At 39.7% G+C, this 18,502-nt stretch overlaps 1 protein-coding gene across 4 annotated transcripts in view; it reads right to left on the bottom strand.

Annotated features, from left to right (window-relative positions):
* Nucleotides 1–1,194: 1,194 nt before the first annotated feature.
* The window catches only part of UNC5D (unc-5 netrin receptor D), a 608,576-nt gene continuing 591,268 nt past the window's right edge, over nt 1,195–18,502 (bottom strand). For all 4 annotated transcript variants that reach the window (XM_059909243.1, XM_059909244.1, XM_059909245.1 and 1 more), the window contains 2 exons: nt 15,624–15,802; nt 1,195–3,600 (listed from right to left, as the gene is read on the bottom strand). In XM_059909243.1, coding sequence (XP_059765226.1) covers nt 3,396–3,600; nt 15,624–15,802 — 384 coding nt within the window. In that variant the 3' untranslated portion in view covers nt 1,195–3,395. The remainder of the gene's footprint in view (nt 3,601–15,623; nt 15,803–18,502) is intronic.

Below are 18,502 nucleotides of genomic sequence, written 5' to 3'. Positions count from 1 at the left end.
TGGCAAAGGAGAACACCTGCAGCTGAAGATAAAAATAACAAACAAAAGAGAGAAGTTCCCCCTCGTTAAGGAGAACTGTGTCAATTCCTATTCATCTCTTACAAAAAGGCCTGGTAAAATTTTTGTGGGAGTACATCTGAATTTTATGAGACTTCCTGCACCAGTAAGGGAAGTTTGCCTTTAAATCCAGAGAGAGAGCTTCCTTTTGGCTTAAAGGATTTTTAATGTAAACTAGGAGGACTGCACAAGCGACATTGTAAAAACTGTAAATTAACTTTATGAGACTGCAGTCTGGTTAAGCTGGGAAGGACACCATTTTGGTGGCATCCTTTTAAGTCATGTTTAAAGCAGGACTATTAGACTTAAATGCTTCTGAGGACTGAAAGATTTGGCATTAAGTGGGCTATTCTGTAAAAATTTTAAGTAACCTACCAAGTATGAAAGACCACCTTTAATTTCTTTTTTCATTTTGCACTAGGACAATAAGACTTCGAAAGTAAGCACTTAGGCTGATGAGTAAATCTCTTTCAAGAGAGGCATTTGTGTTGTGATATGAAAATATTAAAATTGAACCAGGGTTTAGGTTACAGTGAGTAGCACAAGTTCAAATGCCAGCTAAGTCTATCTGATCTGCAGTTTCATACTCCCTGCCACACACACACACACACACACACACACACACACACACACACACATCTTGGTCTGTAAATCTCAAAAACATGGGTTCTCTTTGGAATTCTTTTGTAAAATACTGCACGATCCTGACATGCAATAGCCATAGAATCTCAAGCTGTAGAAAACCTGTAGAAATCCTACGTGGAGTCCTAGCAGAAATAAGTAGGAGAAATGTAAAGAGGAAACAAAATGGACTGAAAGATGGATTTGAACCTTGGGCTGAAATCCGAGATGAATCATGTTCCTTTGCTTCCTTTATCACTCCAAGTGATATGGTGATCAAGTGCATTTATTTATAAAACCCAGGCCAAAGAAAAAAAAAAAAGAATAAACACACGGGAGGAAATTCTAGACAGTCAGGGATTGATAATAAATTCTTATCTTAAAATAATCTAGATAGATTCTAGGGGAAACATTAACATTTTTCATCTGTTTTAAAATATAAAAAATATATCAAAAATCTAAAAAAGATCTGTGTGGATTCACAGAATAGATAAAAACAATTATAAGGCCAATTAGAAGGGAAGAGGAAAAAAGGATAGGATGTTTAAAACAAAAATCCTCCAAGATGGATAACAACATATGCTCTCCACTGTACTTTCTGTAAGTTCCTATTCAACAGTTTAATGCAGATTCTTTCTGCATACCACTCATGCCAATCAACCCTCTGGTTTATTCTGGGTGGACGACCATCTACTTCCACTTCTATCTCAGAAATTATATCCCATCATTATGTTAAATGATTAACACTTTGATGCTTTCTGTCTTTTGCTCCCTAGAAGGAATAAACAAGTAGAGTATACTAGCGAAAAGGGTATTTTCCTGATCTAGTTATGGTATTTTGAAAATACGCTCAACAGTTCTAAGAGGACTTGTTTGTTCTGTATAATATGCCTTTGGTTCCTGAGAAAAGCAAGATGCTTTTTGAATTTCATGTAGCAAAGCCTTCCATCAATTACAGGTGACCTTATATACCACACATTCATTAGAGAGAATGGCCAACACATTCAAGAGTTACTTCTTCAATGCCTTACCCAGGATATAAATTCAACCTATTTTAAGTATTTTTCACTTAGGTGGAGATTCACATTTTTTTAAACATGGGATCTACAAAAACGTTGTTTAAAAAGTTGATCACATACCTACTGCCAAGTACTCCCTACCTCCCCCATTCCCTGACTATTTTTATTCTAATGGAGCCAACCTCTAAGTAGCTAATCAACTTTGTGGTTAATCTAGGTCCTTGACTTTGGTTGTCCTGATTCTGGACAGCTAATTAAAACATCCACCAAAAGATAATCAGGAGCAAATCTGTTCATCTGTAATCTACCAGGACATCTTGTCAAAAATGATTAAATAGGATAAAAGATGGAGTGAAGTGTTAAGATGGGGGTCATGTACTATCCGTGGATTTCAATTCTCCACAGTATCACTGCCTCTCATTTAAAATGTAAAATAATATATTAATGGTCCTGGAAAGAAAGCATACTTGGTGAGGTTGAATTATCGGAGCTTGAAGGCTCCTTGAACAATGCATATGGTTTCTGAGACATTGTGGTAGAGATATTCCTCAGGTCTATGTATTCGGATATCATTTAGAGCAAAGACCATCTGCTAATTTCCCAAGAGGCAAAACGAGGATGACCTATAGCCCCATGGAGAGATTCTGTGATAACATAGTACCAAAAGGCTAGAAAATTCAAGAACTGGATTGTGAAGGACAGTAAACCCCCTCATCCCTTCATAACAACTGTACTGGGGAACTAAATCAACACCTGCATCCTAGAATAACAGCTTATTTGAGGCCTATGGCATCTGCAGTTCATGTTTCCTTGGACCTGATTTGACCTCCCTGGTCTCTAAATCTGTATGATAAGCTGTGTTCTGATAGCTTTTGCAATTTGCGTGGCTTAGCTGGGAATAGAGATGGTCCTGCTTTGAGTTAGAAAAAAATAAATTTCCATATTGAAAAGTCTATGCTCCTTGAAACCTTCCCCCTAGTGTAATGGGTAAGGAAGGGGAAGAAAGAATGTGGATAGATTTGGTCCTTGGAGAAAATGAAGGAGGGGTAGGTACGCTGCTAGAGCTAGCTTGTGATCTCTCTACCTCTTGATCTTGTTTCCATTAAGTGGCTAGGATAGATAGGGAATTGGTGCTGGTGTGGTGTACTCAGATTCGAAATTCTAAATGCCCTCCTTGATGCTGTTGAAGTCCTACAGATGGGTTGGCAACCGTGTTTCACTTCTAAAAGCCAGTTGACAATGATTGCCGGCAGCCCAGATGCCAGTTGGTAGAAAACTCAGGCAATCTGGTGCCAGAATCAGCTGGTCCTTTGGGGCACATCATTAAAAATCTGTTGCAAAACATGCACTTATTCAACCTCTGCCTTCCCAGCTTTGCTGTAGCTCATCTTGTCCCACAGTTACTTCTATCTAGATACGCCCTCGCTTTTATCCTTGCCACTCCAAATCTGAGAAGTTCCTCTACTGTGAACCGGAGTGTGGCTTCAGAGGAGACACATATATTTAAGAGAGCTTGTACTTTTCCCTATTAACATATTTTACCTATATAAAATGCAGTTTCTTCAATCAGGGATGCTCACTGATTGTATTTGAAGGCTGAATTCCCCAAATGCCACTGGGCAGAAAGCCGCCTCTTTCTTTCCCCTGTAAAGCAAATGTCCCGAAGTTGGCCATCACTCTCTCATGAGAGGAAATGGACTAGAGTCCATTTTGCCTGCTGTAGCTGAAGTCGGCTTCATCGAGCTGGGATTCCTTAATGTTCGAGAGTTTCGTGTGTGTCCTCCCAATCTCTTCAAGGGCACAGGCCAGGGAGTCAAGGTCACCATCATGCTGATGACGAGCTTCCCACAGGTTCAAAATGACAGCAGATGGGCTACTTTGTGTAGCAAAATAAGATAAATTCCTAGACAGAGAGTTAAATAAACAAAATGACAAAATAAAAATAGAAATAAAGGAACAAATACAAATCACTATAAGGGAATTAAAAATGAATTGGAACACATATTATTAAAATAGGAATAAAGAGCTCCACTAAGGCAGGTCTGGGGACAGTCCAGTTTGTATCCCAAAACTAAACTGAAACTGTACTTTGGAGGGTTACCAATGACCTTCTTAATCCTCCATGTCTTTTTTTAGTCCTCACTTTCCTTGAGTTGTGTGTGTATACATGTACGTGTGTTTCTCTCTTGAACACCCTCTTGAAAAGCTCTACTGCATTAGCTTATGTGATGATATAACTCATTCCTATTTTTTTTTGTCCCCAAAATATCTGACCCCTCTTTATGTCTCTCATGGTAAACCTAAGGGCTGTCAAGATTTTATCTGTGTCTTCTTGGGCTCATATACTAAATGGAGTAGTTATCAACTCCAAGTGGACAGTGTCTAAGTCGGCATCTCCTGTCTTATAGGTTAATAATGAGCTAGTCACAGATCTTTAAATGACCTTGGGACTACTCCAGTTAGATATAGCTTTCCACTTCCTCAGACTCGGTGCATCAGGAATCAATATACTCTCCAGGCCTCCATTGGCCCCCATTCTAACTATAACAAATATCCCAGTAATTACAACCATCCTTCTAATCTCTCACACTAGGACATTTATTTCTGAGTCTTCTCTTTGTTTCTTTCTTTTTGACAAACTCATCAGCTTCACTCTTCCTCTCCATTCATACTATTTGTATTTAATTTATGCTCTATCATTTTACGACTAAATTCCAGCAGAAGCCTTATAGCTCTTTATTTCTCCAAACTCTCTAATATACCTTGCGTTCTATTTCATAAATCATCATGTATCTACTCCAATTGTTTTCAGTGCCTGCCTTGGTCTGGCCTCAAACCAGCTCTGGTAATATATACATATTTTTTTCCCTCAATATTCTTTTCTCCTTTGAGACATCAACACTGACTTAGGTTAATACTTTGTTCTTGCTTTCATCCAGGGTATTCTGTTCACTAGGAAATGCCCTCTTTCCCCTCTGTTTATCAAGATCCTATACTCCTACAATGCCTGGATTGTAGATAATTCTCATGTCCTCTTCTCTCAAAGTAATTTATTTCTTTTCTCAACTCTTTTTATGCTTCTGCTTAAATTTTCACGTGAGTAAAACGGTTAAATATTCCATGTGTGTGACCTCGGCCTTCTCAGTGTGATTGCAGACACCTGAAAGAGAAGGGTCATAGCTAATCATTTTCTGATTCTACAACAACACTTAATACTGTGACAGATATTTATTCCATATCCATCAACTGAGTAGTTGATTGCTAGGAGCTTGTTCCAGATGGTATAGGATCTTCAGGGAAAACAAATGATAACCTTTTGGACAATGACTTTGCTCTGATGAAGACTGAGACAACACAGAGGATTGAAAGGTCACAGTTTTTCACAGGTACTTTTGCAGCAGGGATAGAAATGTCACCTCTGATAAAATTCTGATGAGTTGAAAAGATTTTCCAGAGTCAACCAAGAATTGCCTATTTTGAGGATGGTACAACTTTCCATCACCAGACTCAGCATATAATCACAAAGCAGACTCATGTAGCCAAGAGCAAGTGGAAGAGAAGACAAGCTTTTAAGGGCATGTTATCATTTACAAACAACATACACACATAGTAATTCTGAGTGAATAAAGTGCTATTTTATTCAAAGGTCTTATGACACTACTTAAAGCTAGTTGGTTGCCAAATAGCACAAATATCAGGGTACGATATACGCTTTCCACTACATCTGAATCTTTCATTGAGAGAGGGAGAAGGCCAGCTTAAAAATATTCTCTCCAGTTTCTTTTCCTTTTATTTTTCCTTCCTTCTCCCCATCGCCGCCCCCTCCATAGCTGGCCTTGGAATCAAATATAGTTATTTCTTTCTACACTAATAGAAATGGCAAAGCAAATGTTGCTTCTGTAGTTGAAGGGATCCTAGTTCCTTTTATTCAAAACGTTGTTTTGAATACTGCCACTTTCTTTTAGTTGTAGGGAGCTGTTTGTGGGGAAAGTTGCTGTATCTCCAGGTCTATAAATAGATTGGTACACCCCAACCAATGTGCAGGCAGAATACAAACTGGAGGAATAGCTGAGAAAAGAGGCAAAAACTGAGAGACTGTGTGAGTGGATTCTGGGTGGGCTGTGTGATAATCTCTTTCCATGTAATTTATGAGAATAATGACCATTGACACACATTGTTTCCTGGAGTGGGGAAATAATTCTTTATGCTCTCCATTGTTATTTCAAAAGAAAAATAATGCTGGCAAGCACAACAAAAAGAAGCACAGATTTCTCATATTATTGAAGGTTTATATTTTGTATTTCCTACTGAACCACAATGGACTAGTGTCTTTTGGAGTGACTGGATCCTTGTGATCCTATTAACCCCAAAGCTACCCTTTATTCTATACCAGGGGTTGACAAACTATTTCTTTAAAGGCCCAGACAGCAAGTATTTTTGACCGTAGGGGCCACATCTGGTCTCTGTAGCAGCTACTCAACTTCGCCATGGTAGTGGGAAATGGCCATAGACAATACATAAGTGAATGTGCATGTCTGTGTTCCAGTAAAACTTTATTTAGAGACACTGAAATTTGAATGTCATACACTTTTCACATGTCACACCATATCTATCACTCTTGTTTTGTTTATCCTCCTGAAACCATTCTAGCTCTGGGGCTATAGAAAAGCAGGTGTTGGGCCGGATTTAGCCCCTAGGTCATGGTACTGACCACGTTCCATGTTGTCTTACAACCCAAACTAGATTTCCAGACATAGTAGCCATTTCAGAGAAGATGAGATTGAACTTTCATTTTGTGCTGCATCTGAAAATAAGCACCTAGAGGGTGAAAGTTGCTGGGTCCTCAAGCTACATGTCCTGCCCCAAGCACTCTGAGACCTTTATCCTTGGTAACGTTTGGGGAGCTTTGACATTTCAGGACATGAGAAGAAGATCTGGGCATGAAAACGCAAAAACAAAACTTTAGGAGAGGCATACAGACTATGTTTTGGAGGTTGTGATGAATCTTTGTCCCAACATGCTATTCAAAATATTCATGAATCCAGTTGCAGTGTGAAGGTGTTTTAAGTGCACCTGCCTAGAGGAAGAAGAGCAGAGTGGAGATGACTCTTGCCAGCCACTTGGTTCTGAGAAGTCCTGCAAATGCCCTGATTTGTTGTAGACTAGGCACCCAGGGCTACAGGAAGCTAAATGATCAAAGAGGCAGAAGTAGAACTCTCCCTTGGCATGGATCTCTGAACATACTGTAGCAAGTGAAATGTGCTCCCCAAAGCATGTTCCAGATTGATGCTCTGAATTTATACAAGTACACTCGGCAACACACACAAATCTCAAATTCCACTTAATTTTAGTAAATACATGTAGGAGCATATCAGCCTTATTAAAAATGATTCAGTCAGCTTTGTCATAAACAGACATCCTATTAAACTACACTTACTTGTCTACACCAGAAGAATTAATAGACAAAAGACACTAAAGTGCTAATGCTATAGGCTATTTCTCAAACTTAGTTGGATTGTTTTACTGCTTACATGTGTGCAAATGCATTATGATTTTTTTGAAAATTGGTATACCCTATACCCATTTGGTTATCTCCATACCTCCCTTTTGAAATTATTTTGATCCCAATCTGTGTGACCCATTTCTCTTCATAATAACGCTGGTGCATTTGGACACCAGCAGGTAAATGCACACACAATTCAGGGAACATTGTTAATACTAGAAAACAGAATTCATAGCAATAGTTGATTTCCTGAGTCTTTGATTTTTTTTTTTTTTTTGAAATGAATAAAGAACATTTGGCAAAAACAGTCATCTTGAAATTCAGGTGGATGGCTCAAAACAAAACAATGTTCTCCTTTCTCTTTGAAAAATGTTTAAAGAAGTAAATGTTTATTATGCTTGCCTTAGATGCTTCATATTGTTACTTCTTTATGCACTGAATCTTTTGTCATAGCCTTTTCAAATTCTGATCGACTGAGGTAATTCTGAAAAATAAGATTTATTTTTTTGTGGTTCATAAAGATGCTGCATACTGTGTACATAAGATTATTTACTCTCTAAATTTTAAGAATTTACTTTAGAATCATCCTATGTCTTCAATTTATTTGTCCTAAGTCCTGTAGACTCAGTGACCCCATCTTTTTCTTTGGAACTCTCACTGAAAGAGTCCAGATAAACTAAAAAACCACATGCTAAGACAGCTGAATAGATTTATCCATGTAAATTCATTGAGTAGTAATAGTTTATTAAGTTTAATTTTGCTTTGTTGAGCCTACATGCTTTCTATTCACCTGAGCCCCTGAGTTGTTTTATTACTATGATTAATTTCTTCTTTCTGAGACTTCCTCATCTGTGCTGTTCCCCAGCCCAATTAAAATTCCATTCTTTATGTGGGAGCCAGGGCAGAATTGGGAACATGAATCTTTAGCAATTTCACTAGCTATCAGAGGCCAACTTATAATGGTGTATATGGGTCAACCACCAAATTTTTATATAGAATCTCAGTTTTCAAAATACATCTTCAAATGAATGACCGCGTTAAACTAATAACGAAAATTAGGTTATTTCGAGAATTTCTGGAAATAGTTATTGTGCCATCTGTTTTCTTTTTTGGGTACAAAGAGGAAGAGAGAATTGAGGACCATGATAAAATTCTGCCATATAAGTCTTTATATACTGTTGCAATGCAGGGCTCATTTTATGAAAATGAAAAGTGTCTAGGTGTCCAGTGTGAATTGAAAGATACCACCCTTTCTTTAGTACTTGAAAGTAGTATTCAAATACAAATGTCTTAGGGAATAGTAACATCTAAATCCTCAATCAGTTAACAAAAAGATTAGATAACAGTAATGGGGCACAGGTCTGAGACTCTACCTGAGCCCTGGGGACATGCACGCAGGAAGAGCTACCAAGGGCACGTGCACGTGCACTTAAAGCTGGAGTCTGCCTGCTTAGGGTCTTAGTTCTATCTGACTATGTGTGGCCTATAAGGGACTCCCTTTCGTTCTGAATTCCAGATAACAAAGCTTTTATCTTAGTTACTCAGGGCCATGCTACCAGGGGGCTGACATGCCTATTTGAAAGCTGTAAGCTCTTTGTAACTAATGGTGAGAATGAATTTCCTCTGTAATAAAACCTAGCAGGGGACCACATCTGCATTGCAGCCTAACATCCTTAGCACAAGAAGACGCCTCATCCCAGGTACATGCCATACTTTCATTCAGAATTTAGGATGTCACCCAGCACTTCCAAGTACAAGGGAGCACTTGCACCTGTAACATTAAGGCAGCAAGTATGTTTATATTCTATAAGCTGTTGCCATTTATATCTAAGTCAACTTTTTTTTTTTTAAAAAAAAGCATATTTGAGAAATATCTTCCTGGTAGGTTGGCAGCAGAGAAAGTGAAAACTAAGTTAAGCTGCCTATAATAAATTGGGAGACATCATTATAAGAACGGTGCATAGTCCTACTGTATAGTACCAAATAGGGAATTGAAACATAGTCATAATGAAAAAAAATATTAATATCCCCGCTATCATCGTAATTGTCTCATGTAATGAAAGCCTCTTATGTGACCAAAACCAACCCTCCTTATGGTTCTTTAAATGCAAATAGAAGAGAAAAGCCACTTATACTGGATAGCGGTGACTGGACCACAGCATAAGCATTTGGTCCATTCCTCAAGCTTTCCTCCCCAAACTTCATCCTCACTGGGTACTCAACAAACAGCAGAGCAGCTTTCAGGATAAAGCAAGTCTGTTTCATTTCCTAAAGAATAAGCAAAAGATGCTTGCCATTATGTCACCTCTGCCTATTGCCTCCCTGTGCCTTCAAATGAAAGGAAGCTGGTATGGGGAACCCAAAAGGAAAAGATACAGGCAGTTGAAAACATGCTGAGTTCCACTCTGCCGTGCCCTAAAGGTGGTACATTAATTCTTTTGGACCAATTAATTTGGCAGTAAAATTCCCCTCATAGTTCTTCCTTTTGCCTATTTCATTATCTGGCTCCTGAAAGCGACTAGCAAGGATTCTTCCTTCTTTGGAAAATGTATGTTAGCCCTGGAGCCTTCAGGACCCTCTGTGAGTTGCCAAACAGGAATAAAACCAGTTGTAGACTCTTGTTTTCAATTCTCCAGTTTCATTCCTGATAAGGCTCTGACAATTTCTCATATTTGGCAATGAAAGGCAATGAAAACTGCAAAATCAGATCTCAACTTTTCTTTGAATTGGGATATAGCATAGAAAAATACGTCTCATTTAATGTTCCTCTTCAATAATGTTGAGACATTTTCAAGAATCCTGAGGGTAAAGGAGAATGGCCACTATTTGTTCCAAGAGAAAAGACCACAGTGCTAATCCTGAAGGGGGAAAGGGAGAAATATTGATACCTTTCCTTTTGCAAAATACTCAGTGTGTTTCAATAAAACCTCACAAATAATCGCAAAGAAATAGTTAAGCACTTTATTAAAGGACTCTCTAATGAATTGGGCAAAATCCTTTCCATAATTTCATTTTCTCAAATTATGAAAACATCACATCCAGGGATTGTGACTTTGTCAGCTTTTCCAGGTCTCTTTGAGACAGACCCGTGAAGGGGATTATTTCGGCTATAAAGGGGCTTGGGCATGTCCATCTTTTCTGAAAACTACATTAGCTTAAAGGAGGGAAACCTAGTCCTTCAAAGACCAATGCAAACTCGCCCCTTGTCATCACCCCTGCAGCTTAGAGTGGGAGTGCGACTTTGGTTCTCTTGGAGGGATAGAAACAGCTTCTCTCCCTTATTGCCTTTAGGAGAAACACCTGCCACTTATAAACCATATACAGTTTGTTTATGGCTAAACTGGCCCTAGGCTGTTTTCAGATTCGTATTAGTAGGCAGTTTCATGAGTCCCGAACTTAAGCGGAATGAAGCCTAACACCCACCACTTGGCTGTGCTGGGTCCCTCTGGCTTCACACTGAGGGCTCTTCAAATCCAGACTCTGCACAAGTCCATCGGGCCAGAACCAGAAAATCTGATTGGAGCTGTATCATATTTTGCCTCCAAGGATCTGTGTAATGAATGCTATCTTCCTGTGCATTAATTCTCCTTAGAAGAGTCATGGATATTGTTTTTTGGAAATGGCAGCCTCACATCCATTTTTATTATTTAAAGGTTAGGATGTGTTTTCTAGCCTCTAGTCTGCAGAGCCCAGACAGCTTCATTTGGTGTAATCCTAGCAAATCCCAAAACACAAGAGTGAAAATATCTAGTCTCACAGGTCCCTGAGTGACCACCCTTGGTGGTCTGCCTGTGAAGCAGGCATTCTGTATATATTTTGTAATCACTTTCTCTCTCTTTTTTCCTCCTCCTTCCTTCACCCCAAAAGAAAGCTGGCCCCGGGACTTCCACTTTTAGTGAATTCTCAAGAGTTACTCAGAGACAGATTAATAAACTGTCCTGCGACCTTCCTCTGTCCTTTCCCACTGCCCTCTGGCCATTTCACTGTTCCTGTGTATCCAATTAAGAGGGGGGACAGAGGGAATAAAAGGATTTGACCTCAACGTGAGAAGATTCTGCTTCTCATTAGAGGTCCTGTTAAAAGATTTGGTGGAAAAACAAGTTACTGTAGCACCGCTGATCAGCCATGAAGTTTGAGAAGTTTCATTTGCTCATGATTTCTATACCATCACCCAAAAACATTAACATCCAAAATACATTTGAACTATTTTACCCAGCTGACCAATAATAAATATGTTTCTCTGGCAGTGCTGACGCAGTTTCAAACAAGTGTACTATTATAAGAAACTGTTAATAAGGTGTGGTTTATCTACTCCTTTCCATCTTGGAATCCTTTCTTCCATTTTGGTGACTTCCCTTCTCCTCATCCTCTTGTATCTCATGCACTTTATCCAGCATCTGTTCCCACGGCAACTTGGTCAAGCTGGCTATGTTTTCACAAGGGCTTCTGGAATATGAAAATCATGAGGTCTTAAAGAAGAATGATCCAATAGTAGAATTTCAGGTACTGAAAGACAGGAATCCTCCACAGTGTCAGCCATGTAACCTGCTCTCTTTTGAGACCAACTTTCAAAATCCTTTGACACTTATTCATTTCCATTCTATTAGGAGGCAAGTTTTTAAGGTCAAGTATACTATCCAGAGAAAAAGTTCATGTCATTCATTCAAGACAAATTTCTTGAATTTCCCCGAACTAGATAGTACTATCTAGGTACGTCTAACTGTAATTAAAAAATAAAGAAGTATCATAAAAATACAAAGTGCTATGGAAGTTTAGATATGGAAGATTACTTCCAGCTGAAGCAGTTAGTTGCTGATATCATTTAATTTGTTTAGTTCTCAGCAAAGCTCCCCACCATCTACTCCTATGCGATCAACTCTTTATTAGTCCCACCTACCTACCAATCACCTTGTGACCAAGACCATTGAAGAGGAGAGTTATTGCAGCTGGATTTATAGAATAAATGTGCAATCTCAGCTCTAAAATGCAGCAAGTATGGGCTCTGAGTAATCGTCAGTTTGCCCAAAGAATCTGTAATTGCAACCGTTAACTATGACATTCTTTGCTAGGCCATGTGGTTTATTTATCATAATCCATATGCCAAGCAAGTTACAAGGCCACCTGCGTTGCTGCCTTAAGCGCACCCACTGACATGTCTCACATTCTAAGCCTTTAACTTCCTATTTCATGTATCTTCTCTCCTATTCAGATCTAAGTAGAAACTTGTTAGGCAAAAAGGCAAATTATCATCAGTGACATTTGCATTTACCGAAAGGAGGAGAACATTTTCACTGGCAACACGGTAACAGTGAATGTCTCCTTCCACTCCCTTTGAAAATGCTTCCTTCATGGTTGGAGGGCTGTTGCTTTACTAGCTTTTCACTTTCGGAAATTGAAAGGAAGGGGAGAGTCAGGTAAAGGTGCTGTCACAAGATCAAGGTAGGTGAATTCCCTAATAGAAGACTGACTCTGTGCTTTGTGATCATCTTTCTCTCGTGATCCCAGGGTTGATGAAATCTCAAGCTATCCAACAGCTTTCTTACCCAATAATACCGGCATATTGACAACGTCAGATTTCTGTGTTTTAACACACATTAATGATCACATTAGCGATTGATGATTATGTAGTATAATAAGTACTATATTATTTGTAGCCCTAAGAGAGCAAGACCAGTGATTTGGGATCACACAATAAGAAGTTGTGACAAATTACATCTGAAAATCTCCTTCATCTCTGTCATGTAGGTTTCTTCCCATGTAGGAGAAGATACATTTTTGCTACAGTAGTGAAAACGTATAATGAACTTGACAATTTCTGCAAAATGAGAATAAGGATTAGCTAACATGGTGCGAGGTGATTTTCCATCATCTTTCTCTTTTGGCTTCTCTGAATATCTTCGTGGCCATCTCTGCCGGAACAGCACCAGCTTGCAGAAAGGGACCTTATCCTGTGCCTTAGCTTAGCTTCAGGTGTAACTCTGACTGCAGCAACCGGTCCTATGAAAGTTTTACTAAATGAGAGCAGACTCATTTAAATGAGGGGTCAGCAGACCACGTACTGTAGGCCAAATACATTGCCTCCTTTCGTAAATAATGTTTATTGGGACACAGCCCCGCCTGTTTGTTTAGATATTTCCTGTGGCTGTTCTCACACCGCAGAAGCAGAGTTGAATAATTGCTGAGTAGTTGCAATAGATCATACATGGCCTAACCTATTTACTGTCTCTGGGTCTTTAACAGAAAAAAGCCTGCTAACCCCTAGTTTGAATCGTTCTTACTCCATAATGAGACTACTGTTGGAGAGTTAAGCTAGAGAATAAAGAGGAAGGAAATGCCATTCACTGAAGTTGAATATGGTAGCTAAATAAGGTTTAAAGATCAAACCTTATTTAAATACAAAGATTCCGTGCATTCTAACTTGCTATTAATTGTGAACACTTCAAAGGGACTAACATTTATTTAAAATGGACATTTTCTTAGAACCATGTTAGAAACTTTCCATAAAGTAGGTTGTTTGAATTTTGTATACTAAGGACGTTTAGGCTTTCCTGGAGAGAGGGGTCTTAGGGAGAAACAAAAGCAAGCAAAAACAAGCAGGCACATCAAATGGTTGCCTTTTTTGACCCCGACATTGGAGGGGACAAGCGTGCTCCTGTGTAGCTATTTACTGCTCATTAGAGCCCAGACACAAAAGGATGCTAGCCTTAGTCTCCCAGTTTGAAATGCATTTTCCCTACTGTGCAAGGTCAGAAACTGATGGCTTTGGAGGCGGCCTGTGTAGTTCTCGTATGTTCACTGTAAGTGCAGAATAAAGTGAACAAGGCAGGAACATGCACGTGCTTCTTTAGCAAATTAATGCCAGCATCCATGGGTAGGTAGATATTTTGTGGCAATTATTTTCTTGTGAATTAAAAATCATCAACTCTTATTGCCAGAATGGATTAGAGAGTTAATGTAGTTTGAATTCTATGAATTGCATCTGCAGAGAAAGTAACATAGGGATGGTAAGTGATGTGTTTGGGCAGACTTGTATTAGCTGTAGAACCAGGGCTGCTGTACAGAGCTTCTGAGTCCCTGCCCAATGTTCATTTTTCTTTCTTTAGACCAAATTCTGTCCTCTGGCTGAGTTTTTCATTCTTGTCCCCAGGTTGATCAGAAAGTGAACCTGACATAGTCATGGTGTTCATAGGTTATACGCGACACGTCTCATCCTTTATCAAAGTTGCTGGGAAAAATTCAACCTAATTTTTTTTCCCCTATACACTCAGACATTTTTGTATTCTCTCATTTTCACTATCTGCCTTTTTCAAGAATGTGTTCTTTTTGGGCCTGCCTGTCTGTAAATGCCATTTTCTCTTACAGCCATGCCTTCTCTCTTGATTTTCCTCTCTGAGTCTGACTGCTTTCTAGTTGGGCCCTTCGTTCTTGGATTCTGGATCCCTTTTGAAACGGGGAGCAGCCCTCTATCCTTTCTTGGCAGACATCTACCTTCCTTTCAGAGAAGAAAGAGTCAGGTAGGATGTCTGTGAAAACAAAGAACAAAAAAAATGGAAATGACAGAGTAAGCCAAACAGTAAGAAAAATAAGGCTTTGTCTCAAAAGAAAAAAAAAAAAGTACCAAAGGAAAGGGAAGGAAAAGGGTGCTGGGAAAACTTGTTCTCTTTTCATTCTGGGGTTTGCAGCGTGGGTTAGGGAGAGAGGAGATCCTGTTTGTCAATGCCTTTTCCCCACCAGTCATCCCTCAAGCTGAGCCCTAACTGGCCTCCCCATCACTGCTGCTCTGAATAGCATTAGCCCTGCTTTTTCTCATCAAAGTACAAGCGCCCACTATGAATCTCTCTATTCCCCTTTCAACTCAACCACAACAGTAGCCCAGTAATGAATAGTGTCGGTTTAAGCAGCAGACCTTTGCTTTTGCTTGTTTAATGCCCTCTGCCTTCAGACCTGAGAGGTATCTCAAACTTCCTTTTTTATATTCACACACCCACTTCTTCAGGCTGAGCATATCCTTATTAGGGGTTAAATAACACTTAAGTTTACCCGATGGGAGGGATGAGGTGTGAGAAACTTGCTTCTTTGTTTCTCCATCACTGTCTCAAGACTCTGGGATCCCTCACCAGCACCAAGATGACAAAGTCTAAACCTCCATTATGGGGGCCCAATTAGCAAACCTGGAGATGGGACCAGGACTAAAGTAGGACTTTTCCGTAACGTCCCCAAAGGCAGAGGGGGGTGGCAGGAAGGGCCACACACTGTGTCATATTTTTGTTCTTTTCCCACTTCCTTGTCCAGATTTCACATGAAATACAGCCAGAGAAATCCATACAGATATCAGGGCCTGGAAACCACGTGGATACACCCGCCCCATTTTCTTTTTCAAGCTCTTTTAGTAAAACCCTCTTTTTGAAGTTGCCCCCAATTACCTGTTGATGCTGTTTTTCTGTGCTAACATCTGCCAGTCTTTGCCTTTGGCATTGGGTGTGTCAAATGTAGCACAAATCCGCTGTCTGATGGAGTAGGGAATTTTGAAGGCTTTGGGGCCAGTCTGTGCAGGGAAAGTGCTGTCCTCTTGTGCGAAGAAAGTGATAGTCTCTCTTTCATTCTGTAAACAAAATAAGGAAAGCAGGATCAGATCTAAGTAGAAGCCTTTCTGATCAACACTTTTATTTTTTTAAGAAAAGTTGTGTTAACACACATGCAAAAAATGCTTGCCTGTTGTGGTGGAGTCTATAAAATACACTGACAAGTTCCCCTCTCTTCCAAAATAGTAAATAATGTCTCTAGTAGCCTAGGAAACCGTGTACTGGAGCTTTACAAAAGCCTCTTCCACTCAGGGGAGTCACAATCTTCAGCTTCCTACATCCAAGGAGGTGTCAGGTGAGAGCAGAATTAGATTTTTTTTTACTTCTCAAAAAAAAAAAAAAAAAAAAAATCTAGAATCAGTAGGAAGAAGCTACCAGATGACAGATTTCAGTTCACTGTAAGGAGACCTTCTGAGAGTCAGAGTTGATCAGAGAAGAACGTGCTGATCAAAGGAGCTGGCTGGGAAGCCACGTGTCAGGAAAGCTACAAAGGGGACCTGATTGTATGTTGATCATTTTCAAGTGTGTGTTTCTCCCAGGCCTCAAGTGTGATTCTCTAGTAAATATTTTGGCTTTGTTTCAGAATTAAATTGCTTTTGTAAAATGGGAGGCAGCCACGAGTCAGCGATGAGACCTGGACTAGCCAGCGGAGTGCTGCAGGCTGGAGAGCTTCTGCCTGCTGTCTGCCCACTCTTCTGACTTAAGAGCCGTCCAGTGAGGATTAGTTATACATCATAACAATTAGATCATCATATCCAATGTGAAATCACACATCCCTCCATCATATCAGAATAGTTGCTGAAAGTTTATATGGACTAACAGAATTTTAAGGCTTGAAAGGTAGTTGAATCACTCCTGTGATTATGATGGGATACAAGGCAAAAGGGATTCTGCAAGTCCCTCATCAGTTGACTATGTATTGACGAAGAGAGATTTTTCCGGGGTGGACCTGACCTAATCAAGTGGCTCTTAAAAGAGAGAAGATGCAGCTCCTAACTGGAGGTATCTCTCCTGCTGGCCTGGAAGGAAGCAAATAGCCACGCTGTGAACTGCTTATGGTTGGGGGCGGGAGGGGGTGAAGCTAGGAACTGAGGGTGTCCCCTAGGAGCTGAGAGTGAGCCCTGTCCAACAGCCAGCAAGAAATTGGGGGCTTCAGTCCTACAGCCACAAGGACCTGAATTTGTCAACAACCCTAATAAATTTGGGGACAAACCTCTGAGCTCCAGATGAGAATGTACTACTGCCACCACCACCTTGACCTCAGCCTTGTGAGATCCTGATCAGAGAACCCAGTTAGGCCATGCTTAGACTTCTGCCCTCAAAAAATGTGGGACAATAAGCGGGTGTTGTTTTTTTCTGATAGATTTGTGGTAATTTGTTATGCAAGAGAAGAAAACTAATGCAAAGGGAAATTAAAACACAAATCTGAGGTCGGGTTAAGGGACTAGTTAGCACTGTTTAGACCCCAAGAAACTATCCTTTGCATTAGGAACTTGTCGACTTGGGCTGTCCTTTAAGTCAACACATGCCCTTCCTGAACTGCCCCTGTGAGCTTCCCCTGATGTTTTCCTGACATTTACACATCTCCTTCTGTGGACACCACAGCCATGGAAGCCCTTCTTGGCTAGTGTCCAGGCTCACGGAGCTATAAGCCTTCAGACTTGGTATGTCTTACATCTCCAAAAATCTGTTAATTGAGGAAACTAGTTCATGCAAAGATCTTATTAATTAATGATAATGTGTTTTGTCTTTCTGTAACCATTTAACACAGTTACATATGGGGGGATGTTTTGGAAACATAATGCCTTAACCCAGTATTCCCACAGGGTATCTCAGAAGATGTTCCAAGAAAAAGCAGTCACATGGTCAAATACTTTTTGAGAAATGCTGCATGTTATATCTTACTCTTGGAACTTCAAAGTACATGTTATCAGATTAAACAGATTCTACTTACTGGTTTTAGTTCTATTCCCTTGACTATTATAGAACAACGCTCATCAAAATTCTTCCAGTTTTGGAGGTTAGGATGGACTAACAGAAAAAGTGTGGCTTTCAGAGTCAGAAAGATCTTGCTTTGAAGTTCACATTTCGTAGCTCAGTGACCTTGGATGCTACAGGACTTCCCTCAGCCTCAATTTCCTAATCAGTCTTTGACATTTTTTATAGACTCCACAGGGATTATAAACTTTGGTAGAAGTCACCCAGGTAATTGGTGCTATAGCTAAAACTAGAATTCCGATACCCTAATACCTTTACCAGGACTCACTTCACTACATCACCCTGCATCAAGACAAGTACCAAAATTCCACAGAGCAGGGTGGTCCAGAAAAATGCTCTCTGAGTGATATTAGCATTGTGTTTCAAGAATTAAGAGTAGTAGAGCTTCATGGAGGAGGCATTTGAGTTGACTTTGGAGGATGGGTAGCTATTGAGTGAACAGAAATTGATTAGATAAGCGGTCATTTTTGGCAGAGTAGTCAATTCTTTTCTTTTTTTTGCCTTTATATATTATTTTATACAGCAAGTTCTTATTATCTATTTTATACATATTAGCGTATATATGTCAATCCCAGTCTCCCAATTCATCCCCCCCACTTTCCCCCCTTGGTGTCCATACGTTCTCTACATCTTTGTCTCTATTTATACCTTGCAAGCCAGTTCATCTGTACCATTTTTCTAGATTCCACATATATGTGTTAGCATATGGTATTTGTTTTTCT

This window comes from Balaenoptera ricei, chromosome 21, assembly GCF_028023285.1.
Source record: "Balaenoptera ricei isolate mBalRic1 chromosome 21, mBalRic1.hap2, whole genome shotgun sequence".
NCBI classification, from domain to species: domain Eukaryota; kingdom Metazoa; phylum Chordata; class Mammalia; order Artiodactyla; family Balaenopteridae; genus Balaenoptera; species Balaenoptera ricei.
The sequence above is the reverse complement of the archived record's forward strand: the minus strand, read 5'-3'. Positions and strand labels throughout refer to the sequence as shown.